Source organism: Danio rerio, chromosome 24 (assembly GCF_049306965.1).
Source record: "Danio rerio strain Tuebingen ecotype United States chromosome 24, GRCz12tu, whole genome shotgun sequence".
NCBI classification, from domain to species: domain Eukaryota; kingdom Metazoa; phylum Chordata; class Actinopteri; order Cypriniformes; family Danionidae; genus Danio; species Danio rerio.
In genome coordinates, this window is record NC_133199.1 from 3,329,437 (window position 1) to 3,357,235 (window position 27,799).

General features: G+C 38.2%; 1 protein-coding gene across 20 annotated transcripts in view; it reads right to left on the bottom strand.

The window, feature by feature from the left end:
- The window catches only part of sugct (succinyl-CoA:glutarate-CoA transferase), a 301,335-nt gene that overhangs the window by 105,031 nt on the left and 168,505 nt on the right, over window positions 1-27,799 (bottom strand). For all 20 annotated transcript variants that reach the window (XM_073940532.1, XM_068217106.2, XM_073940524.1 and 17 more), the window contains 1 exon segment: window positions 27,274-27,337. In XM_073940532.1, coding sequence (XP_073796633.1) covers window positions 27,274-27,337 — 64 coding nt within the window.

Genomic DNA, 27,799 nt, shown 5'->3' on the forward strand with positions numbered 1-27,799 from the left:
ACGTCAGCACATAATAACTGGTTATGATTATTACTGAACCGATACCGAGGAAACAATTAATTTTGACACCCCTACTGTATTGCAAACATTATCACTAAAGTTTACTTTGACAACTCTATAAATATACTTTGAAAGATAGAATTTTCCAAGCATGATTTTTTCCTCCTTGATCCTAGTTTTTAAAATTGATCTACGTCATGATATGATACTACAGACAAGAGAGATAAAAAACAACAGAAATAAAATGAAACAAACCCAGAATCCCAAACTCATCCCACAACAACCCCAAACAGTTTGAGTGGGCTTAACAAACCACCTGTACAAAAACTAACTCTTTAACCAGCACCTTTGCACCAGTAACTTTCTTACAATCAGCAAGAAAAAATACATGCATTCAAGTGTGCTTCACGTGAGTGGACTTGACAAACCACCTGTAGAAACACTCTTCTCTCAAACAAACAAACAAACAAACAAACAAAAGCACCTAATTCTCACCGATGTTAAATGGCTGTGGCGATCTGCTGATCCTTTAATGGTTTCCGCTACATTTACTCTGCCATGGCGGGGCGCCACATCAAAATTCATCCCGCCACGGCTACATTACAGCTTCTCATTCAAAACATTCAGTCATTGTTGTTGTTGTTTTTTTTAATAGCGGGTATAATGGCACCAAAACGTATTAAAAGCTAAGTGAATTATAACAGCGCAAGCTTTTCTGTACCCGCAGTAATGCTGTGCGGTATTTGTTTAACCCTTTAAGGTAACCTGCTGACAGACTGACAGGTGTGGGATGCGTGAGGGAAGCAAACGCGACGTGGCTATTAGTTGAGATGAACACAGTTTCCATAATTATATTTTATTTATAGGTGAAGGTCTGTGGCTCTGCCTATGACTTTATCTTGCTGGAGTTTATAGCCGTTTCACTTTACTTCAGGACGCATTAATGCCGCTCTGTAGGTCTATTGGGGAAATTCATAAATATTCCTAGCAAATCTAATAAATGTTGACATACTCACTACATGAACGAACTAAATCACACTTCAGCAGTGTTTATTTGAGAGCGAACAAGAAGACCTGAGGTTGAGCAGCGTATATTTGAGGGCGTGGAAGAAGTTTTGTGCAGAGGAAATCAGCGCGCAAGCAAAAAGATTTGCATATGCTTGTATAACATAAATGCGATCTCGACTTATTATTCTTTACTCAAACCATTTCTCCATTTGTCATTAAAATAACACCATAGGTAGTTGGTAGATTTGTGTAAAAGACCTGCCGCTACAGCTGGAAAAAATCCTAGAGAAAACACTGCCTTTATAGAATGTGACGCAGCGAAGAAAATTAGCTTTACACACACAAGCAGTGAATTGGGCAGTTCTCTGCTTTTAAAGTAGTTGGAGCGTTTTAATTACTTGCGGTTTTGTCCCTCGCCATAGTAAGCTACAGCCATAAAGCAAACACACACAAAGTCAAATTGTGCACAGCTAGCTTCAACTTGCTCTCCACAGAAACTTCTTCTACGCCCTCAAATATACGCTGCTCAAGCGGAGATCTTCTTGTGCGCTCTCAAGTGCGTGTGCGAGTATTTACAACGCTCCAACTACTTAAAAACGCAGAAGCTAGCTGTGCACAATTTGACTCTGTGTGTGTTTGCTATACGGCGGTAGCTTACTATGGCGAGGGACAAAACCACAAGTAATTAAAACACTCCAACTACTTTAAAAGCAGAGAACTGCCCAATTCACTGCACTCACGACATTTCTCCAGTTGTCAATAAAATAACGCCATAGGTAGTTGGTAGATTTGTGTAAAAGACCTGCCTCTACAGCTGGAAAAAATAATCCTAGAGAAAACACTGCCTATATAGAATGTGACGCAGCGAAGAAAATTAGCTTTATAAACACAAGCAGTGAATTGGGCAGTTCTCTGCTTTTAAAGTAGTTGGAGTGTTTTAATTACTTGCGGTTTTGTCCCTCGCCATAGTAAGCTACCGCCATATAAACATGATAAATGACGTCAGTATGTAATAACCAGTTATGATTATTACTGAACCAACACCGAATTGTTCACGTCTGCATCGCAGTGCAATCAAAGAAACAATCAATTTTGACCCCCCTATTGTATAATCAGCACTTTTTTTGTGTATTGACAAAAGCATCTGCTAAATGACTAAATGTAAATGAGTAAAGTTGCTAAACTGAGCTGGAATGTGTCGGAAATCCATTGCGAATCATTCTGTCCCGGTTTATGACAGCATGATAGCCAGAACACAAAACATTTACAATCAATTTTAAACAAAGTGTAGGAAGTGGTTAAAAGCATTTCGTTCCTTCCTGGTCAATTTACTCAAACACGTCAAACCTGCAGAAACATAAACACAGCCTACATATATCCAAATGTGGCATTTACAGAAAGACCATGTCATAATGGATGAGTAGGTCATCAATGTGAGTCACTTCCTCAAAACTTCACGCATTGCTATCATTAGGCAGGAGTTACCATTTATTCCAGCTTTTCTTATTTCCCCCCAGGCTATTTTTACTCTAATAAATTGTTTCTCTTCCCCCGCCATTCTACGATCATTTAACCAACTCTTGTTCCTCAGAAAATTGACATTCATAGATTGTTTTACGCAATAAGAGACAAACACCTCCATACTTCACACATTACTGGCCTGAACGAGAAGCGTCTCCTACGCACACACAGGTCACACTCTCCACAGGAACATAAATGTGTCTTGATTGCTTAACCTCCAACATCCAGAGCTTTCTTCAGATGTTTTCTGCGCTGTTGAGATGTTGCGTGTGGACAAGAGGCGTCTCTTACTAATGGCACTCATTCTGAATAAGACATGCAACATATGACAGAAGCAAGAGCGATGACGCAAATCCCTTCGCTTTAGCTTTTGTGTAAAAAGTCGTGCTATACAGGGCATAACTACTTCCATATGGTGTCTTTGATTCATGGTGCATCCGATATGATGAAGATGAGCATGAAGACTTCACAGGAGCTTCATTTTGAGAATTTCGATTATATTTATGTTGGGCCAAAACTGCACTTAAACTTTGTGTGCTGCTGTAGATGTTTTCATCCACTCTGGGGTGATTTTAAGTCTTAATTTGGCCAAACTTTCTCAGTGTTTCAGCAAATGTAATGGTTTTTGAATTTTGATTCAATGCTTCAGAATTTTTCAAAAGCTCAACAATACACTCTGGGCAAATTGACGCCCCCCAGGCAAAGAATTCTACCCCAGATTTGGCTTAAATCTGGCATTGCAGGCATTCATCCAGCTCTGGCATACAGCATGTGGGCCAAACATGGCCCTGGTTTGGCAGAGGTGGCATCGTCTTTAATGCGGCACACAAAACTTGGGCCAGATGCAAAATGTAGTATTTGGACCAGATGTTAATAATTGATATGTGGGCTATGTAAGTTTGCGCTTGACCCACATTTAAAATACATTTTTCATTCATTCATTAATTTTCTTGTCAGCTTAGTCCCTTTATTAATCCGGGGTCACCACAGCGGAATGAACCGGCAACTTATCCAGCAAGTTTTAACACAGCGGATGCCCTTCCAGCCGCAACCCATCTCTGGGAAACATCCACACACACATTTACACACAAACTCATACACTAAGGAGAATTTAGCCTACCCAATTGACCTGTACCGCATGTCTTTGGACTGTGGGGGAAACCAGAGCACCCGGAGGAAACCCACGCGAAGGCAGGGAGAACATGCAAACTCCACACAGAAACGCCAACTGAGCCGAGGTTCGAACCAGCGACCTTCTTGCTGTGAGGCGACAGCACTACCTACTGCGCCACTGCATCGCCCTAAAATACATCTTTATTAATGTCAAACAAAGCAAAAAAGTTCTACCAATCAGGTCGCTTCGAGAAAAAGCATGACCATAGCACACCTGAAGCGCAATGCTTTATGGGTTTAACAATTGCATTAGAGTTGTGACACACCATCATATCTGGCCCAGTTCAGGCTCTGTTTTGGGTTATTAACATGGCTTAGACTTAGCCCAGATATGGTCCATGTTTGGCCCTTCCCCAGTCATGTACTGCGGAATGTGGGCCTGATTTTTCAATGTCTGTTTCAACAATGAAATTCCAATGACCAAAATATACACGAACCGAGAGTAAACAGAGAGTATATTTTCATTTTTAAGTGATATATTCCTTAAATAATATTATTACTTTCTCCATGTAAGCTACAAAACTTGTCTTTGTGAAGCTGATGCCATGCACATGTGTATCAAACGATGCAGACAGGTACTGCAGATAAGACGTTTCACATTAAGATAAGAGATTTCAGCCAGACGTAGAGAACACTGCACAGACAGGAAATGAAGATGAGAGTCAACTGGCCATTTAAATAGGAGACACATCCAGAACAGGAGGGTCCGTCAGATCTCCAGTGTGATTGTGTGCGTGTGTGTGGTTTCGCAGCCTCAGCATTTAGGAGTCAAGCTTAAACCACATCCTGGATCTCCCCCTCCTGCCCCTCTCCTCCAGCGGCCGCAGGCGCATAATCGCTCCACATCTGCTTCTCCTCAGATCCGCTGCTATGAGCGGGACGCTGGCTTTTCCTCTTCTGTCCATCATGCCTGACACACGCCGGACAGACACCTCCAGTATTAGGGATCATTTAAAGTGCTTCAATTAACTCAATATTTAAAGGGGACCTATTATACGTGTTTATAAGGGGTTTAAACACAGTTGTGTGGGGACAGTGTGTGAATATAGACCAACTCTAATGTTAAAAATGAATTAATTCTATGTCTACAACAGTCCTTTGTATGTGTCATCCAAGGTCCCGGCCATAAGTGATGATCTCTCCCTCATTAGCATAAACAGCCCTGAATGAGAAGCAGCTGTCCGCTATTACTTTAGTGGTGTGCCTGCTGAATATCTGCCACTATACTGACGCAACAGCTGCACAGCTCCGCCCTCTTTTGAAAAGAGCACTGTGGGGAGGGGGCGGGGACAAGAGCCATGGGAACGGAATGGAAGCACTTGTGGTGCACACCAGCCTCAAGTCCCGCAGAGGAGCTCTGGATTATGAGAGGAGTGACGACAGAGGAGAACGAGAGAGGTCCAGACCTTGACATGTTTATGTTGTCTTTGTTTCGTTTCAATAAATTCTTTAAAAGTTGTCAGTTCTCTGCCGCCTTCTTCCTGACTGAGTCGCCGCCCCATTTACTGGAAGCAAAGACCTGCTACGATCCAGGTCTGGAGGCCAGGGGACGCGGGACTTACCGCTGTAGACAGAGTCCAGGGAAGTCACCGCGATCTGCCGAGAAGAGCCATAGCCTGCTGCCGACCTTCAAAAAAGGGGAGGAGCAGGGAGCAAAAAGGACGGGGGGCATACAACTGGGTACCCGGATTCCAGAGGAGTCGTCGCCTGCCAGCTGGTGGCGGGGCAGAGTGGGAGGATGCCCACCGAGTGGCATCGGTGCAAGCCAGGCACTGCAAACAAGGTTCTCTAAGCTGGTGGAGGACTGAAACACTGCCATCTGTTTGTTTGTTTGTTTTTTCTTTAATAAATTCTTTCAATTTCGTTGGTTCTCTGCCTCCTTCTTCCTGACAACCAGGAGGCTGTTTAAAATCATTACAAGCACAACTTCATTTGAATTTAAAGCGACAGTAACCAAAACTATCAAATAAAAAATAAATTATTTTAAATACATAGAAAGCATTTTATTTGCAAGTAAAGGGACATTTGAAGGCTTAACTAGGTTAATTAGGGTAAAGGGGTTAATAATATTGACCTTAAAATGGCTTTAAAAAAATTAAAAACTGCTTTTAATTTGGCCAAAATAAAACAAATAAGATTTTCCTCAGTAGAAAACAATATAAGAAGAAACACTGTGGAAAAAAAATCCTTGCTCTGTTAAACATTATTTGGGAAATATTTGAAAAAAAAAAAAAAAACAACAGTAGGGCGAATAATTTTGACTTAAACTGCTCGTGTGAAGATAAGTGAAGAGTTGAAGTGAGATGTCAAACTGCTCAGACTCTTTTACTCCCTCTCAGGGATACAGGATTGAGAGATTACGGCAAACCGCTCTGACACACTAAATATACAATGGTAGCGTTGAGCTAAATTGCTTCAGACGTCTTGCGAACGATATGCTAGCATGCATCCTGTGGGCCTCTGATTGCATGTAAATATCATCATCCAACCATAAAGCCCGTTTTCCTTCCTGACTGAACTTTGTTTTCCCGTGAAGATCCCCCTTACAATAGAGGAAAACATTCTCATGCTTTTTTCCGATGAGTAAACATCGGTTGCAATCGAAATTGTCGCGGTCACTTCATTTCCATTCCCTCACAGATAAGGCTTTCCTTCCTTCAAGAAGACAATGGTTAAAAGTAGATAGTTCTGTCTGATTCTGATTAGTTACAGTTATCTACATCTAACCTGCAGCACTGCATTTGACATACAGTATGGAGGAAATGTAAAACACAGGTATTTGTGGCTGCATCTGATGGCTGAACTGTGACCAGCACACAACTAATGGGTTTGAAAATAATCCAGCGAGCTACTTTTAAATACACTAATTAACCTAGAGAACAAACTGTTTATTAGTTTAGGCTACAAACTCAGTGTCTCCTTTGAGTAAAACTATATTTTGATGCTGAAACAATGTTTATACTGAGTCACATCTTTATAGAAATGATCATATTTGATAGTAGTTCATAATGAGCAATCATATTAAACCGTATGATATTCTAAACGCTAAAGTGGTTTAGTCAAAGTATAAAGAGTAAACATCTAAAGCCCCCTATACAGGGAAGATCTGACTGACATCTGCAGCATCTCGGTGAATGTCAGATGTGTTCATTGGCTTCAGGTTTGTATATACTGTCTGCATGTACTGTGTATGTGTAGAGCATCTCCAGTTCTGCTTGGCTGATAAAGAAGGAAGGAGAATAAAGTGAATTTCCCGCTGGAGATCAACAGCGCTGAGTGAAGTGAAGAGAAACAGGTCTGAAGCGCAGCGGGACTAGAGGAAGATCATTTATCCTCAATACTGAAGGAGAGAGAGAGAGAGAGAGATGCCATTTCAACAGGCAGAGCCATTACACATAAACACTTACATTATCTGAGTGTGTTTGTTTGAAGACAAGCGCTTTGATTACAACAATAAAACTAAGTGAATGAGACTCGATGTAAATACAGTAGGAAGAGACTAAATAAAATATGTGGCCTTGGAGTTTTTGCCACAAGATACCAGCCACATACAATTTGTCTGTTTGCATGAAACACGATGTGACACGACATGAACATTTGAATATAGCATTCATTTGATTCATGGTAAGGGTTATAATCTAATTAATACATATTTAACTTTATTAAAAGAGGTGATAATAGCAGTAGTATATGCGGAAATAGGATTTATAATCTTTAATAACCTTTTACTCATCACTGATGGTTAGGAAAACATTTTTTAACATGAAAAAGATACATGTGTCATGGCATCGCATGCAGTTAGGACATGCTGTTAGGGGCTTTTCGCATATTGCATCATTTGCAAGTGCAAGTTCGTTATTTCCAATGACACACATTTTCCAGGCATACCTGAAAACTTTTCAGAATTCCGCAAGCACTGCGAGTCACGTGACTTGACAACCCCCTGTAGAAACACTCTTCTCTCTTATGCACCTGACATTTTATCTAAACTCCATCTTACAAGAACTCAATAATGATAACTATGTTTACTATAGGCGATGCAGTGGCGCAGTAAGTAGTGCTGTCACCTCGCAACAAGAAGATCACTGGTTCCAGCCTTGGTTGGGTCAGTTGCCATTTCTGTGTGGAGTTTGCATGTTCTCCCTGCGTTTGTGTGGGTTTCCTCCACTGTCCAAACACATGCGGTACAGGTGAATTAGGTAGGCTAAATTGTCTGTAGTTTATGAGTGTGTGTGAATGTTTTCCAGAGATTGGTTGCAGCTGGAAGGGCATCGGCTGAGTAAAAATGTGCTGGATAAGTTGGCGGTTCATTCCGCTGTGGCGACCCCAGATTAATAAAGGGACTAAGCCGACAAGAAAATGAATGAATGTTTCCTCTAAATGCACCACAATCATGTTGCACTGCTTGCTTCAAACTTAAATAACTCTTTTGCACAACATCCGGCACAACATTGTTCAGTCTCATGCAGTATAAAAGTACTTGTATAGCCTGTCTTATCAGCTTTCTTGTGATGCACACATCCCAATAAAAAAATAAATAAACTATTTGCTCAATGGTCACAAATGCTTTACTGATTGCTTTTCATCATTTCACTATTTGTAAACTAATGTTTAGTGTCCATTTGTGGAAATATCAAGCATTTGTATTAAATATGCAAATATATCCACTAAAATATGATACTAAAAACCCTCAGAAGGACAGTGAACTGCTTTCAATAACAAATTTCACTAAATGATGTGTTTAACTGAAGTTATGTGACGATGTTTTCTCCACCTTTTTCCCTCTTACAATAAATCATTCCAAATACAAAAATCTTGACGACAGATGTCGGTAGGTTTCCTTACACCGCAGCCACTGCACTAGCCATTATTTTTAATCAAAGGAGACTCAGGCATGTTATCGAAGCATTAATAGCTAGAAAAGCCCCTTATACTTGAGAAAGGCCACATATGAGGGATTTCTGTGAGGTAACAGTATCATTTTCACAGAGGATACATGGCTTTTCTGGATGAACAGATCAACAGTAGGGCCTCAAAGCACCTGCATCATGCTCAGATGAGTCAATTCCTGCAAATAAACCCATAGCTGTTTCTTTAGGTAACAACCATGTGACCGTTCTGTATACCAGGTGACATGTAGTTGCAAAACAAATCCCTACAATTGCAAAAGGTTTGACAATAGTCATATTATCAGTTTTCAACTAGAAGGGTAATGGAATTAAAACTACAGGTAGTAAATGAGTCACTGATTTATTGATTTATTCAGCTAATTTTGTTTAGAATGACTGATTCATTCAGGAATCAAGTAAACCAGTGACTTGACATCAGCTACGGCATTTTGCTTTACTGCTAACACTTCAGAATCTCAATAGTAGAAAGTAATACAAACAATTTAATTCTATGATTACAACAAATTTGAACATGATACTCTTTATCACTATTTACTGTCCTGAGTACGATTCATATAACAAGGTCAGAAGCAATAGTGTCAAGTTCTCGACAGGATTATCAGCAGCCAGACTTTAAGTGAAGCACTGTTTTATAAGATTTAAGTGCTTTTTTCTGTGACAACAACAGCCTGGATATACTTATCCCGAATATTACACAACTACTTGTCATAAAACGTAAAAACACACTCTTGTTTCTAATAATAAAACTAAACATTGTAAAACAAAACATTCTTATGAGCAGTAATAGCTTATGATTCCTTAATTAAATGCAAAGCTGACAAAAAATAAAATGGCTGAATGGAGCATACACTAATCAGTCAAGCAGTCAAAAATAGCAGCACGACAGACAAGCATAAGGATGTAAATGTGTTCACTGACAGTCAAGATGATTCGAAGGATTGTCAGTGTTATTAGTTCCAGTATTATTCGGAAATTACATATCTTGTTTTGTCACGACTGACTAAGTATGTATAATTTTCTGTATATGTATATCAGCCTCATATCGACAAAATAAATTTCTCAATCTGGGCTATTAAAAATTCTATTTTCTGACCTTGCATGTATGTCAGCCTTGAGGAACCCCAAAACCAAAATAAAACCTTTAAAGCAAACACCCATTGGCATTTGTTAAATTTTAGTTCTGTTTTTGGAGCATGTGTAAACCCAGTGATATGACTGTGTTCTGTATTCAGAACAGCATGTACACTACATTAATTGTATGCCATGTTCAGACTATGATTTTAGCCCCGGTTTTGACATGTTGACAGGTTTGAGAGATCGCCGACCAATGCCTGAAATCACAGGCAAATCGGTGCTCGTGCACGTGGGTAACAAGCAGATAGTGTGAACTATCAAAGATGCAATCTGAGAGAATAGCTGATGAGTCGCTGACACCCATGAGATATTTGACATGCTAAACATCTGGTGATTCAAATTATGGTGAGTGAAATGTGTTCTGATTGAGAATAACATCAGCGATTACCCACAGCCAATGAGAGAGCAGCATCCATTAGTATGAGCATCTGCAGGCCAGCGGGAGATTGGGGAGAAATTAAAAGCGCTTCTTTTCTGTCTACTTAAACCAAAGAAATGAAGGAAAAACTAGTGTAAATTTGGCAGGAGTAGCCATGTCATCTAAACAATCCCACAACCGGGTTGAAAAAGATGGAAGAGAAACTATTCCCATCAAAAGCCAGGTGAGCAAAATACCGTAAGTACATTTTCTACCAAACTAAAGGTTTCTTTCTAATAATACAAGCTCTACTACGTCACACTGCTTTGTTTTCATGTCACTTCTTGTGTGTGTTTGGTTGTGAGGCGTACTTTGTGGACTGAAACAAAGTTGTCAGCGATTCTTCCTGTTGTAAAGTCATGCAGTGTGAAACCTCCTGTCGCCAATCCATCCTGCAGTGTGAACACAGAATGCTGCCCCAGATAGTCAAGCAGTGTGAAAACATCTGTGACGCCACTACTTTGAAAATCATGCAGTCTGACCTCCGCATTAAACAGCTCTCTTCTCAACATGCCAATAACATACACCAAGCACTTCCAGTCTCATATACAACAACCGTGTTTGAGGCTAAAAGCAGATGACGTTCTGCAAAATGCCAGTCTGTGGTTTCCACTACTTGCTCATGAAGAACCGCAGACTGGAATTTAGCAGATTTGTTACAAAGCGTTTGAGATTTGTCAAGAAGTAAGACTGGAATCACAGACAACTCAATTTTAAGCAGTTTAGTCTTTGAAATGTTATCCTTTTACATACACAATTGGTGATAATACAACAAGAAAGATTACAAAAACGACTCAAAACCGATTCAATGCTTGGATCCTTTTTCAACATCTGACATCTGAACTGAGGCTGCACAGTACTGGAAAAATCTGACATTGTGGTATATAAATTTTTTGATTATATATATATATATATATATATATATATATATATATATATATATATATATATATATATATAGAGAGAGAGAGAGAGAGAGAGAGAGAGAGAGAGAGAGAGTCATGGTGGCGCATTGGGTAGCACAATCGCCTCACAGTAAGAAGCTCGCTGGTTCGAGCCCCGGCTGGGTCAGTTCTGTGTGGAGTTTGCATGTTCGTCCCGTGCTTGGCGTGGGTTTCCTCTGGGTGCTAAAGCTAAATTGGCCGTAGCGTATCTGTGAATGCAAGAGTGTATGTTTCCCAGTGTTAGATTGCGGCTGGAAGGGTATCCCTTGCGTACAACATAGGCTGGATAAGTTGGCGGTTCATTCTGCTGTGGTGACCCCAGATTAATAAAGGGACCAAACCGAAAAGGCAATGATGAATGAATGAATATATATATATATATATATATATATATGTCATTAATTTAGATTGATTGGGGGGATTTTGTAAGGGTGTGAATGACGTATAAAAAAAAACAAAGCAAAGAAAAAAAATTAAAGAAATTCAGCTACAGAAATTGAATAGTGAAATGTAAAAATAAAACTATAATCTTCATGCTAGGTTTCTTCCGGGTGCTCCAGTTTTCCTCACAGTCCAAAGACGTGCGCTATAAGTGCATTGGGTAGGCTAAATTGTCCATAGTGTATGAGTGTGTGTGTGTTTGTGTGTGTGTGTGTGTGTGTGTGTGTGTGTTTGTGTGTGTGTGTGTGTGTTTGGCTGGGTGTTTCCCAGTACTGGGCTGCAGCTGGAAGGGCATCCACTGCGTAAAACATATGATGGTATAGTTGGCGAAGGAAAATGAATGAATGAATGAATGAATCTTCATATTAATAATTTAGAAAAAGTTTTCTTCATTAAAGTTACAGATGTTGTAGGTTATTGTGCCTGAACGTTTTACACTCTTTTGAAATGCTTTTAAAACAAATGCAAATGATAAAGTTTCACTCTGTCATGGTTATACTATGCAATGACTCTCAATTATTGATCTATAATCCTAACTCAGCACTGCATATCCGGCGATGTGACCATTGTGGACAATAACCATGCTGAAACGATACATCTGAACCCATAATTAACAACATAAACAAAACACACTCCAAATGACCCGTAAACACTGCAATATGCAAATGTTTATTCACCAAAATCGTGTAATGATGACGTAAAAACACACACACAGTGGAAACATCCACATTTGTCTCTGTTCTGGCGCTCTGCTTCTAGTTTGAAGTGAAGAGAGCGAGACAGAAAAGGAGTGGGTGAGATTCAGCTGGAATTCTCCAGCGTCCCGGACTCGAGCTGTCAAGCGGAGATGAACATCTTCATCTCAGGTGCTTTGAGCCCACGCAACAAGTAGAACCTCGCAGTCCTTTTATTAAACCTTTCAGCTTCATCTTAACTACTCGCTGCATCTTTAATGGGCAAGGGAGAAAGAGAGACGACGACAGAACAGAAAGAAGAAAAAAACGGAAGCGATGACGGGTAAAGGAGCAGAATGTGAAACATACATAAGAGTGGGAAGCCTCATTATAGTATTGCGAGAGGAAGAAAAAGAGCAAGAGCTACTTATATGTGAATAAGATAACACTTTACTTGAAGGATTCACAAGGCTACCTTTAAACCCTTAGAATGTGAATAAAATTGTATGCGGGATTATAACAAGTGTCATCCACTCAGTTATGACATTTTAAATGCAAAGATGACATTGTTTGTTATGGCAATCTGACATAAACAATACATCATAAGCTCTGTTTGTCTTTGTCATCACAAACTGACATTACCAAGACAGCTTGTCATAAATCTGTCATCAACATGACTGCCATGATAAATGTGTCAGGAATTCTTATACCGTCTCATAGTACACACACACTCACACACACACACACACACACACACACACACACACACACACACATACACACACACACACACACACACACACACACGAGTAGCAGTGCGATATGGCTGGATATCAGCACTGATGGGAGGCGTGCATTGGCTCAAGGCCGTAGGCCGAATGCCTTAGTGTCCCACTAGTGCCAATATACAGCCACATTGCACTGCTACTCATGTGTATATACGTATATCTTATGATACAGTGATAAAATTCATGACACATTGATCGTGTTTATGACAGATTTATGACAAGTTATGTTGTCTGGGTAATGCCAGTTTGTGATGACAAAGACAAACACAGATTATGACGACAGATTTGTCACTGCTACGAGTGTGATATTGCGTTTATACAACATAATCATGTATATAAAAAGAAAATTCAAACACGAAGAGTCTGAAAAAACCTTTTGTATGAGGAACTACTTTCTTCCACAGTTCATTCACATCTGCAACTGACGTCAGAACAGCAGAAACCCTTGCTAATTCACCAACGTCACTTTAGAGCTAGTATTTTAAGATTATAAGGTTGAATGGCATGAAATGCCATCAGTCTACAGAGATTTCCCAGTATTTCTTTGTTGTTAATTGGGATATCACATTAATTAACCCCGTGAAAGCAAAAGAAAAGCAAGCAGTACCTGATTGTTATGGTATAAACACAGTAATACAACATACAGAAGAGAAAGATCGACTTAGAAATCATTTAACTATTTCATAATGATTTGAACATCTGTAGCTAGAATTATTTATTTATTTTTATTTATTTTATTTTTTTTAGTTTTTCTCCTCTAAGGGCTTAATAGTGGTTTCTGTTGCCATCTTGTGGCGGAATGTCAAACGTCTTTGCTCTGCGCAGTATGAGAGGCTAATGGTTGCCGACATGCAGAATCTCCAAAATTAAAAATAATGAGCCGAGCAAAGGACAAGCGTTGTGCTGCGCACTAACTGAAAAGGCGGGGAGCGGGTTTGGGTTTGGCGGGGCTGCGCGTTGGGTTTGGTGCGCATGGAGACTGTACTAAAAAGCTGGCCGGACTGTAACAAAAAGCTGAGGAGCCAGGTGGTGGGGTGGGGTATTGGAATTTCGGAAGACAGAACAGTACGGGAGATGGGTCTCCCGGGAAAAACGAGTGTTGGCAGATATGCTCATGACAATCATGTTTATGACAGATTTATGACAAGTTTTATTGTCTTGGTAATGTCAGTTTGTTATGACAGAAAAAAACAGGCTGTGGTGTATCTTGTTACGGTCTGTGTCTTTTTCTTTGTGTTCTTCTTTTTTTTATTAACCCTCCTTTGATTTTCTTGGCTTTTGATACGAGTGCGCATGCCCACTTGTCCCAGCTCTCCGTGGGTGGACGCACCTGTTTCCCATGTCGGGATTAATTGGAGAGGGGATAAAGATGCCAACGAGGAGGCGAAAGGGAGACACAGCTTTAGTGGACCAGCCAGCATTGATTTTGTGGTTGTGTTTTCTTTTCTTTCTTTTTTATTTCTCTCTGCGGATTTATTATTTCATTCGTTTGTTGTGGGGTGCGCATTTGTTATCGTTATTATTGGTTTTCTGGTGAAAATAAATTGATTTAAAAACGATTATAATGTTTACTAAGTTTCTCTTTTTATGTTGCTTTCTCTTTGTTGAAAACGAGTTATTCTTTTTGAGAGAGGTTGTAACAAAGTGGGGGCTCGTCCCGATAATTGTTTTTTTTGGGGGGGGGATGAAACAAAAATGCTTCGGATAGTTAGAGTAACCCAGCTGGCCGTGCCTAGCGCCGGTTTTTCCTACGGGTTACTGTTTGTTGTTTTTTGTTTATTGGTACAAAAAACTCCGCACTCCGGGGAGGAGACTTATATCTCCTAACTGGTAACCCTCTGAAGAATACAAAGATTGTAGTTAGTGTTGTGGATAGTAAGTTAGGGCCGGAGCGTGCTTGTTTCATGTATGGCAACGTTTGATTTAAACGAATTTATAAGAGAACCTAGCGCAGAGAAACTGAATAATTGTCGAAAAGATGATTTATTCGTTATTGCTCAGCATTATGAGGTTGGCGTTGTTAGAACTTGAATAAAGAAGGATTTGAAAATTAGTTTTAGTCAAGTTGTCATAACAAACAATGCCATTTTTGCATTTAAAATGACATAACTGTGCATATGACACTTAATACAGTTGCATAAAATCTCATTCACATTATTATTATTTATAAAGTTTCATGACAGTCTTCTAAACAACCCTTCAACTAAAGTGTTACCATGAATAAAATCATGTACGAGAGGTGCTGCCATGAGAACAGAGCAAAGTTAGAAGCTGATAAATTCATTCAAGATCTCTGGAAACAGTGAGTCACAGCTGATTCTGTTAAAAAAATGCAGGAATAAACTTCTATTCATTCTGGCTGGGTTTGTGTGCGCAGCAAATCAGACGGGAGAATAAGGCAGAATCAAACAGTGGTAAAATCATTCATATAACATTATGAGTCCCTTCACTGTCCAGGGAAACCCCCCGGAAGCGTGAGCCAAAAGTCATTTCCGATGTTAAACTACAAACCTGGAAGAAGAAGAGCGAGTCTGAGCCCTGCTGTGTTAAAGGAATGTTTCAGGTTCAATACAAGTGAAGCTCTATTGACAGCGCTTGCGGATTAATGTCCTTAAGTGCAAATAGCCATTTTGTTCCCAATTTGTCTTTTTCGGTTTAAAAAATAATAATACAAATGTGCTTTCAGGAGTGCACGTACAGTTCATGGGAAGACTGAGAAGCCATTGGAAAAGTCAAGCTCACTTTTAAGGCACAAAAAAGGTATTCCTACTGAAATAGCATTGATAGACTGTGTGTGTGGTTTGAAGAAGTAATTGTTATTAGTCCTGTCACAATAAAGATTGTATGGACTTATCGCACAACACATGTACATGACCTCAATCATTTTTGGTGATGCAGTATATTTATCGCCCATACATAAAAAAACAAGTCTAACAACACTTTAGCTTATGCAACATCTTTATCTCTGTTAAAGGTGTCAGAGTCGGTATGGTTAAAAAACTATTTACTATAAATTACTATAGTATATTTTCATGACATTTGTCTGACAACTGAAAACAGATGTTGATATCGCAGCCTTTGTTACTTTTCACTTTTTGTTAACATTTATTATTATTTAGGATATGTGTTTCACATTCTGATGTCTGATTATTAAAATGACTATAAATAAATGAAATAATCTTAAGAATAAAATATGATGTGGTCTTTGGAAGAGTGCACTTGTATTAGGATGATAATATATTGGGATTCTGGCATTAAATAATGAGTGGCATAAAACAATCTTAAAATGACAATAATATCCTTTATCGCAATAAATGTTGGTGAAATATATTGTACAAAAACTAAATACATAAATACATTAAAAAACAATATATATATATATAAGAGAATAAGCTCAACCCTGTTCGACCATGCGCCACGGCGCAAAGCGGATTTTTCCATCCTTAAAACAGCAAAAGTGGATTCTGACACGTCCTAATGCTTTTGCGCCATACACTTTGGATTTTGTGCCTGGATCGTCAAAATAAAGCCCATAATCTTCCAAAAACGGTCAAAGTAGCTTAATGTGCTCATTCCAATACAGCAGGAAAATATAAATTAAAAGTTATTGATTGTATTTTTTATTATTCATTAAAAGTTATATCATTATCTCGATCCGTTAATCCTCCAAAGAAAGCTAAACTCAGTGCAATAATACAGATGACGTGTCTCATCAAACCTTTAAGACCCTGTCATGAGAAACACAAACTCCCTGTGAGAAGCAGAAGGTGACCTAAATGCTCCTAAAATGAAAACAGCCGGAGGGGAAACCACGTTTCAGAAAAAAGAAATGCGCAGGCTTACGATTGGAGAGCGGTCCCTGCTGCATCATAGATGTTTGTAGTGCACACTTGGCTAAGTCTACAGGGGACATTACGGCAAAATCAGCGCTAACAAGCCCGGATGATCGCTGACGTCAAAGAGATCTGACGGACTGTGAAGGTAAACGCTCTCATTCACACAAACCCAGGCTCCAGAGACGTCCAGAACCAATCTTTGATGTGAAAAGGAGCATTTTTCTCAGGAGCTGCTGCTTTACTGATCAACCAGTCATCTTGTCAGAAAGGCTTCATGTCCAAAACTGTGATTCCCTGTTGAGTTCCTCTCTGAAGAGTCAGTTTGTGTGTTTTCATGCTACGTGAAAGGGCAACGAATGTATATAAAGCTTCATTAGATGCAAGGAAGGACTTGAATTAGGAATGAATTATGAATTAATTTATGAATTGGTTTATTGAAGAGCAGGTGTTTGAAAAGTTAGCAATAACATTAACATCGATAATACATAGCTTTCTATACTAGAGTAAATATATATATATATATATATATATATATATATATATATATATATATATATATATATATACATACATACATACATACATACATACATACATACATACATACATACATACATATATATATATATATATATATATATATATATATATATATATATGTATATATATATATATATATATATATATATATATATATATATATATATATATATATATATATATATATATATATATATATATATATATATATATATATATTAGTAGTATATATTATTAAGTGCTTTGAATACTTTTTGGATGCACTGTATGTCACCCAAAATAATTTCGAATTGCAGTTGAACTTGATGCAAAAATTAAAAACAAAATACCCAAAATCACATTTGGTGCGATGATAAACACGAACTGATGTTGCGTGAAATATTTCAAGAAACTAGCGTTGAATGCTGACGTAATGCTGTTAATGCAACTACATACAGTCCTATAGCATATAAAACAGGAACATGAAAGGTTCATTCAAAAAGCAACTCATCTAATTACCTTTATCATATCATTGTCTTTTTCAGATTAAGACAAATAAATAGATTGCTGATGTTCATGCAAATGTTCTTTTTACTCTTTATAAACAGTCAACGAAGAATATACACTAGTACTATTTAAAAGTTGTACCAAATGCAAGATTATGCAGAAGTAAAACATTTCATTGACAACTCATTTGTCTTTTAGGAGTCAATAACTTCACTCATTGGGCACTTTGAAACTTTGCTGATATTTTCATGAAGAGCAGTATTGTAAGCCCTGTTGTAAGTTGTCGTCATGTCGCCTTTTGCATCACAGCAAACACTGAATAGCTGATTAGAACATGAAGCACAATGACAAGCTTTTGGGGTCTTTCTGGACTAAAACTTTCACCTGTCAATTCGTATGGCACTTCAGTACGGAGCGCATGAGGCCGTTTGGGAGTGTTACGTCAATGGAGATGTACTTCGCCTGAGGCCTTTCCCACCATCTCATGCCCGTACCTTTTCATTCGTAAAATTTCCCTCAGGACAACGTTCCTTCATCCGGCCGCGGCTCTGAGATGGAGGACTGGGTCTTCAGCTCTCTGACGCATGTTCACATCCAATCAGTTCAAACCACACAAAGCAACCTCGCTGCGCAAGATGACAACAGCTATGACTCTATAGACGTAAATATTATGGTATTGCTTTCAGGACCACTCTGTCCCTTGAAGTCAGCATGAAACAGCAGTTGTGCTAGGCTTTTCTTCTCTGATGTGACGTACAGTAGGGGCTACCTTTACATGATGCAGCCAAAATCTGAAAAGTTTCTCCCTTGCATTTCAACTTTAGTTTAAATGAAAGATATTATATTTATACAACACTAGCAAAACAGCTAGGGCTGACCGAAGGGCTGAACATAAAATGCAAAATAAAAACAATACGAGGTGAACTTAATACAAACTGCTTAATAAAGCAAGTGCAGACAAGTTAAGAACCATCAAAATTAATAATTAACCATGAAGATTAATACTTGCTAAAAGCTAAATAGAACAAGAGAGTTTTAAGAAGAGATTTAAAAACAGGTAAGGTGGTGGCCATTCTAAGTTGTAGTGGCAAACTACTCCACCACCAGAAAATCTCTGCCCCTCTGGATTTTCAATAGATTAAAATTAAAGATATTTGTTGGATTGCTGGTTTTTGTTTGTAGGAGTGTTCCCAGTTTATTTCAATCTGTGTATACATATATTGTGTAAGGGAGTTTGCTAAGTAAATTGCACTTTTTTCTGTTATTTGTGCTTGTTATATTATATATTATGCAACTCATGTGACGTTGTTCATGCATAATATGAGCAATATCACACGAGTAGCACGGCGATATGGCTGCATGGGAGGCGTGCGTTCCACCAGTGTCAATATACAACTATATTGCACTGCCACGAGTGTGATATTGCGTTTGTACAACAGTTTGACTGTATATATAAAAAAGGAAATCTAACACGGAGAGTCTCCAAATCCTTTTGTAAGAGGAACTACTTTCGTCCGCCCTTTATTCACATCTGCAGCTGACATAACAGCAGAAACTGCTGCTAATTCACCAACTTCACTTCCAGTATTTCAATGATTCTCTAGCATAATGTCTAAAATGATGACAAAACAGGTGATCTTGCTCATATTTTAAGATTATAAGGCTGAACGACATGAAAATGAAATCAGTCGACAGAGATTCTAGCAGAGAAGATTTTTTCAACACATTTCTAAGCATAATAGTTGATTTATTTTATCTTTGCCATGATGACAGTAAATAATATTTGACTAGATATTTTTCAAGACACTTCTATTCAGCTTAAAATGACATTTAATGGGTTAACTAGGTTAATTAGGTTAACTAGGCAGGTTAGGGAAATTAGGCAAGTTATAGTATAACGATGGTTTGTTCTGTAGACTATAGAAAAAAATATATAGCTAAAAAGGGCTAATAATATTGTCCTTAAAATTGTAAAAAAAAATGTATCCATATATTTATGATTTTTTAAGGTATGGTTTGTTTATTATTTTGGCCTTGTCGGTTCCTGAAGAGATTCCCAAACCATCCATATATATATATATATATATATATATATATATATATATATATATATATATATATATATATATATATATATATATATATATATATATATATGGATGGATGGATAGATGGATGGATGGATGGATGGGGAATGACAAAGTAAAGATAATACTAAATAATATCCTAATAAAGATAATAGGAATAAATAGAAATGAGTGATAAAAAGAGAGAAGAAAGGACTAACAGGTATATGAATGTATGATAGAAAGAAATGACAGACAGAATGACAGATGAATGGATAAACAGTGGATGAAGGATAACAGAGATTGATGGATGGATGACAGAAAAGAAAAATAGAAAAAGAGGACAGATTAATTGATAGATGAAGGATAAAAAGAAGTAAAAGTATAGACTGTAAAAAATTGCAGGCTTTCACATGAATTGATTTGTGTTGGGACAACATGCAAGAGTAAGTTAACTTATTATTCATTCATTCATTCATTCATTTTCTTGTCGGCTTAGTCCCTTAATTAATCCAGGGTCGCCAGAGCGGAATGAACCGCCAACTTATCCAGCAAGTTTTTACACAGAGGATGCCCTTCCAGCCGCAACCCATCTCTGGGAAACATCCACACACACACTCATACATTACGGACAATTTAGCCTACCCAATTCACCTGTACCGCATGTCTTTGGACTGTGGGGGAAACCGGAGCACCCGGAGGAAACCCACGCAAAGGCAGGGAGAACATGCAAACTCCGCTAACTTATTAGTTATGTGTTTTTTTTTAATAAGCAGATTGAAAGTTCTGGCAAAAAAAAAAAAAAATTAAATCTTATTTTAAATAAGTAGTTTGAACGAACAGCAATGGTCATTTTTTGAGTGTACTTTAGATAGACAGAAACTATAAAGAACTGCAGGAGAAGCGGAGTCATTGTGCATTTCAGACCAGTGAGTTATAAAGACTTTTAAACGCAGAGAAACTGCAGCTGAACTGTGGATCATGTGAGATCAGAGCATCAGAGCACACGTCGTGTCTTCACACTTCAGAAAGTTTGGATGTAGCGTTTAGAGCTGGTGCAGTTCTCCGAGTTTGACAGTTAAAGAGCACATCCTGTGCATTAGCGTTTTTGTGTTCCTGCAGAATACACGGACAATTACATAATGTTCTAGAAGACGGTAAAAATCAATGCGTTATTATGGAACACATCAAACCTGCTAATGTCAGAAAAAGAACAACTCACAGCGGCGAGGGAAGCCTGCGGGGTGGGCCGATCCACTCAACTGCTCCATAAAACTACACGCCAACAACTATAGTAGCAATTACTCTGATAATAGAATTACAGATGGTTAACTCTAATTGGTCATGAATACTAACCATTATTTGTAATATGAGCTCTCGTTTACTGTAGCTTAAGTATTGAGGTCTTTTTAAATCCAATTAGTTGTTCTTTTTAACATGCCACTATGCCCATTTATTTGTTATTTTATGTGGAAAACTTTGTCATACATTAAAATGAACTTGTACCAAGACTTCAAAACTGGATATATAATTATCTTTGCAGTTATGCAGTGTTTATATGAGTTGATATATTATTTAGTGCTGGGAAAAGATTAATCAGAATTAACTGCATCCAAAATAAACTTTTAGTTTGACATAATATATGCATGTGCATTATACACTCACCGATAGCTTTATTAGGTACACCTTACTAGAACTGGGTTGGACCTCCTTTTGACTTCAGAACTGCCTTAATCCTTTGTGGCATAGATTCAACAATAATATTCCTCAAATATTCCTCAGAGATTTTGCTCCATATTGACATGATAGCATCACACAGTTGCTGCAGATTTATTAGATGCACAACCATGATGCCAATCTCCCATTCCACCACATCCCAAACGTGCTCTATTGCACAGTCTGGTGACTGTGGAGGCCATTTGAGTACAGTGAACTCATTGTCATCTTCAAGAAACCAGTCTCAGATGATCAGAAATGGCTACTCCCGAACATCTGAATGGTAGAAATCGAGACTCATTAGACCAAGCAATGTTTCTCCAATATTCTATTGTCCAAATGTGTCCATCCGCTTAAAGGTTGGATGTGTTGTGTGCTCTTCTGCAGACCTCGGTTGTAACAAGTGGTTATTTGAGTTACTGTTGTCAGCTAGAACCAGTCTGGCCATTCTCCTCTGACCTCTGGCATCAACAAGGCATTTGCGCCCACAGAACTGCCACTCACTGGATATTTCCTCTTCATCATGATGTTCACATATTCTTACTGGAAAACAAACTACACTTATTAAAAAATCCTTTTTTACCGTGGAGAAGGTGTCGCACTACAATATCAGTCAGTTATGCTTTAACCATGCTCAAATTCTCTCTTATCTTTCCCACATCATCAAATGTTCACCTTAGCTGGTCAGATTTGAGAGAGCCGCAAACTCGGCTAACAAGGAGCTTCTGCCAAGAGCCTTTGGTTTAAATAAAGGGGTTTATTTTGGGAAGTGCCTCACAATACACTGTCCTGCACAATCACTAATGAGGCGGCTTCTCGCAATCAGCGGCACAAAAACATCCTCTGAGCTCTTTTCGTTCCTGCTTTCTGGTGGCTTTATAAAAAAAAAAAAAAGATGTTTCTAAACATGCATTTGTGAAGTTTCACCCACAAAGGCATCGCTGCAAATGTTCGTTATTATTGGCTTTCTGTGGTCATTAGTAAACTGGTGATTACGTAATCCGATAACTCTCAGATTGTTTTAGTGAGCCATTTTGGGTCTCTGTTGTGTGCACTTCTGACATCATTACATAACAAAGTGTGTTTGCAAAGCCCACCCACTTTTATAGCGATGCTGTTTCTGGTAGTTTTCCCATTCATTTTAAACCAATTGGTATTTTAATGTATTTGGAAAAACATTTTAAATCATAAATCAAACCAACCGGCTACTAAGAGACTCACAACATTAAACTTGGTAATCTGAATCTAAGTAGCATATGAAAACGCTAATTAATAGCCTAAATCTTGGCAAAAATTACAATCCCATGTAGCATTGAGAATACCACAATGAAATCAAAACATGAGAAATATGAGACAGAAGTTTATCATATAAACTATAACATATAAATACTATATGTACAATATTTAAACATAAGTTAATTTTGGTTGGTTGTATCTATCTATACAAACCATATAAGATATGCCAGTGGGCGGAACTAAATACAACAGTTGATTTCATGAAATCTCCTAATAACGAGGCATGTAACGGTTCACCATGAGCTGGTTGAAAATCGATTCAAATATGTAACAATTCAAACTGGTAGAAATGTTGAAAGATTGGCAATACATTTTGTTTGAACAGAGGGGCGCTGTGTTTACAGCCGCAAACACACTTTACCTGCACATCAGCCGCGAGCAAGAGGTGGAGTGAGTAAAATGACAGCAGTGAGGTGCACAAACTGTGCAAATACTGCAAAAATATGTTTACTTACACTAACAAAACAAATATCATGCACATAACCTGTCAGCACAGTCACAGACGTCTTTACACACACACACACACACACACACACACACACATACACACACACACACACACACACACACACACACACACACACACACACACACACACACACACACACACACACACACACACACACACACACACACACACACAAAAACTATTAATAAGCTAAACCACGGGGACCAGAGAATCTGCAGCTTTGCTTGCGCAAACAAGAGCTACGGAGATCACATGGTGCATCAGTGTTTCCAAAGCAAAAGTGTGAAGTTGTTTTTCAGACTGAAAGAGGAAATTGTTCTGTTACTATTAGCTATTATTTCTGTAGCTATTAGATTATTTTTACCCTCTCCTCCTTTTCAAATTAGTTTATGCATATTCTTATAATTTGCTTATTAATACTGAATATTTAAAAATGTTCAAAAGTATCTCTTCTTAAATGCATCACACTGATACTTATACTAATTATATATACAAGTAATATTAATTATTCACCTTCATAATCATGTTCAACTCCTGTCTCTATCCTGTAATTAGTCATTTTAGAATCAGGGTTTTAATGCCAATGGCCAGTCACCTGGAGCAGAGGGTCTATTGACCCCTTCTGTACACTCCGGTGAAAGGAGCTGAGGAAAGGCTTTCCCCTCCTCACCAGCCATCTCAATCCCCAGTGAAAGAGCTTCTCCATCAGCAGGGAACATTGTAAGGCATGCCAGAATACAGATATGCTGATATTTCTTTTTAAAAAATATGTAAAATTCCAGTACAGTAACAGTTTTAGTTTGTTTATATTAATGAGCCTTCTTCAGTTTCTATTATAATTTTTTCGGAGGTATATATATATATATATATATATATATATATATATATATATATATATATATATATATATATATATATATATATATATATATATATATATCCTTATTGTCGAACTCTGCTTTTGAGAAAACTGCCATTTAAAATTTATTTTCAACCAGCCAAAGTGGCTAGTGGGACCTGCCACAGCTGAAATCTACCTGCTTTTGGCGGGTGTTAAAGTAAAGCCCTGCAAGCAAAGACATAAAACCAAGTAGACACAAAACAAGTATAAGCAAATACTAAAAACAAAATAGATACAAAACAACTATACGCAGGTATAAGCAAATACAATTAAAAAAAGTCATAGAAAAATATAACTATTATGCAAAACTATTATGTTCATACACAACCTTTTGAAGCTTAGCGACTAATAGAGATGCTGCCAGATCATTTACAATACACTGTGTAATGTACTCAAATTCCAACACCAGGCCAATTTTAAACCAATGTTGTTACTGTAGTTCTTCAGACGTGTAGAATAACATTATAGAAAATAAACACCAATGTATCGTCTGCTCTGCTGAGCTCACAAACAGATCGCTTTATCTACTGCGAAATGTTTGATAACATCACAAAGCCATCAAAGACGGGAAACGCTCCACATGTGCAGCTGCCGGTGAGAAAAAAAGACAGAAAACACGGACAGACAGTGGTGTTATGTAAATAGCAGCGGAAGATTAGAGGCCTCGAGTGTTATAGCGAATTTATGGGTCAGAGGCGAGGAATGCGGAATGGAAAAAAAAAAAGGTGTTTGTTGTGGTTTCTGCCCCTTCTTTAGGGAGAAATTCTTCACAATCATCCTTGATTTGGCTCGGATGGAGACAACAAACGTGCAAACAATGAACTGGTAAACAAGCATTTGAAGCCATCAAAGAGTCCGGCTGATTATCACTCTAGAGACAGTTGACGCAGAATGCATTTGCTTTGTGGTTAAGGAAGCATGCAGAATTCAGTGCAGCGATTCTCGTTCGAGTACATTTTTGCCGCATACGGAAAAGATAAAGGTCCGTATCATTCAAACTCATATTATTTTGTGTGCCATTGCTTTTAGTTAGAACACGACTTAAATCAGCTTTAAATCAGCCTTTAGGTTCGACAGTCAGGCTCGCTCCTGTTGTTTTTAACCAGGTGTGCAATACCTATTTCTAACACTGGGTGTCTAATTTACATACTTTACCTTTAAATAGCAAATCTATTTGTGCCACTTTGTGAACTCATTAATGTGCTAGTCTGAAAAGTAGGTTTGTTAAGGCGCATTGTTTGCACGTTGCTATTTTGAGGCAACTAAGATAGACCAACCTCGCCAGTGACCAACTAAAAGCTGCTCTAAAGTCAATGGCGCAGAGTTTTAATTCTTTAAAGATCATGTTAGTTATGCACCTATGCAGGCCCAAAACATGCATAAACATTGCTTAATACACACAGGATGTACAGCAATACAAGAATATCTTTATATGTGAAAAACAATGAAGATTTAACATGTTAAAAAGTATTATTTTAAACATAACTACAAAAAACACTGCCTTCATGACTTCTTTATTTCGTGGGCTTGGAATCCGGCTCTGTTGTAGTCAGTTTATTCACGAAAATGTGCGTTTGTACAGATATTATTTAATATATGCATATTTATATTTGTTTTAATAAAAATAAGTTTAGATTTGTCCCCCTGTCGGGCTTTGGATCTTTATCCTCACACAGATGATCTGTTTTCTTCTCACTAGTAAAGCATTTAGTTTTTACACTTTCAAAATCCACCACGTAAATGGCAAATGCGCCATGGCGCAACGCAACTGACTCTAAAAAAGAATGAGAGATGAGACTCTGATTGGTTGGTTTAGTGCATGTTATGCTCAAAACACACCCATAACTCATTAAGATAATAAGCTCAACCCTGTTAGACCAACCCTTTTTTCCGTTTGTAAATTATCAAACGTGGATTCGGGCAGGCCTTTAATACTTCTGCGCCATGCACTTTAGACTTTATCAAGCTTAGATTGTTAAAATAGAGCTCAAAATCGACTAGAATGTGAAGATGGCTCTTCAGAGAGCCGTTCATACAAAACAAGCCGCTTTATACGCATAGACCAACTATCCATGACAAAGCCATTAGCGGTCCCTTCCTGCCAGTGTTTGCTTTTTAGTCAACTGAAGGGACTGAGCATAGATCATTAGTAAGGGGTCGTCTGCTGGTGTCTACGTAAGTGTTGTGTATTTGTGTGTTTACAGAGCTGCAAACCACAACTAAACTCGCTGTTAGTAAAACCACCTGTCTGGAGCGAGTCCATCAGGGTCTGACATTTGAAGCACCACGAAAACAGCAGGAGAGAAAAAAAAATGACTGAATGTTGTCTTGACGACAGCCAACATCTGCATTTAACCTTTCTTAAATGTTGTCTCACCATTAAGCATTCTTTTCCAGGAGCAAAAAGCACAGGAAACCGCAGACCTGTCCGTTGTTTGAGGATCAACGATGACTTGTTTTTGCAAATAAGCGCCGATCAAACGAGACGACGAGTTCAGAAAGCGTCTCTCTGGGACTCTCATGCTGAAGAATGAAAGAGCATGGGGTGACTCGGATGTCAATGAAGAAACTTTTTTACTTTTTTGAACGGACAAAGAGAAGTCAAAACAAAAAACGTCAAAAATAAATGATTCTCTATTGTTCGATATGAGAGAGTCACAAAGGGAAGTAGACGTCTGTAGAGTTCAAGGGATGACGAGTCTGACTGTCTGTGGATGTTAACCGATGGACAGATAGTATAGGAAAGCAACAGAAAGTTCAAGCGGAAAGAAGAGTTCACCCTAAAAAATCCTATTGTCATTTCAGAGTTCCAATTAAAAGTGCATGCATGCTTTTTGGGTGAACTCCTCCGGAAACTGGATTCATTTTAAAAGCAGCTCAGGAAGTACGTTTAAAGAGTGGATTGCAAAGGACTGCAGAACATGTATTGCACTTAGTAAATTCTATACAAACCTGGCACCGTGATCCTTCCTGATGTTGGGTGGTCCATTTCCAAAATAAGGCCATTGTGAGCAACCTGGGAATGGAGACAAAAGAACGTGAGCCAGAGACAATTACTCATGCCAGCTTTTTACACTCATTTTCTTGAAGCTATTAACTCACTGTCTTCCTAAAGACCACACAAATCTGCCATCTTACCTTCGACTTCAACCATAAAAACTAAAATAAGGTTAAATGGATAATAAATAAAGCATTGCAGTTTCCAGGGAAAATATTAAGCAGAAGCACAACTGTTCTCGATATTGATAATAATATAAAAAATAAGCACACTAGAACGATTTCTGAGGGATCATGTGATACAGAAGACTAGGCGTTACATTAAATTACATAATATTTAAAAAGACAAACAATTAATATATTCAACTGCTTGAGTTATATGATCCCTTTTACTTGTATTAACTGAATGCAATATTTAACTCATCTGTGTTGTTTTATGTGACACTCTGGGGTGTCACAAAACTCTTTTCAAGTGATATTA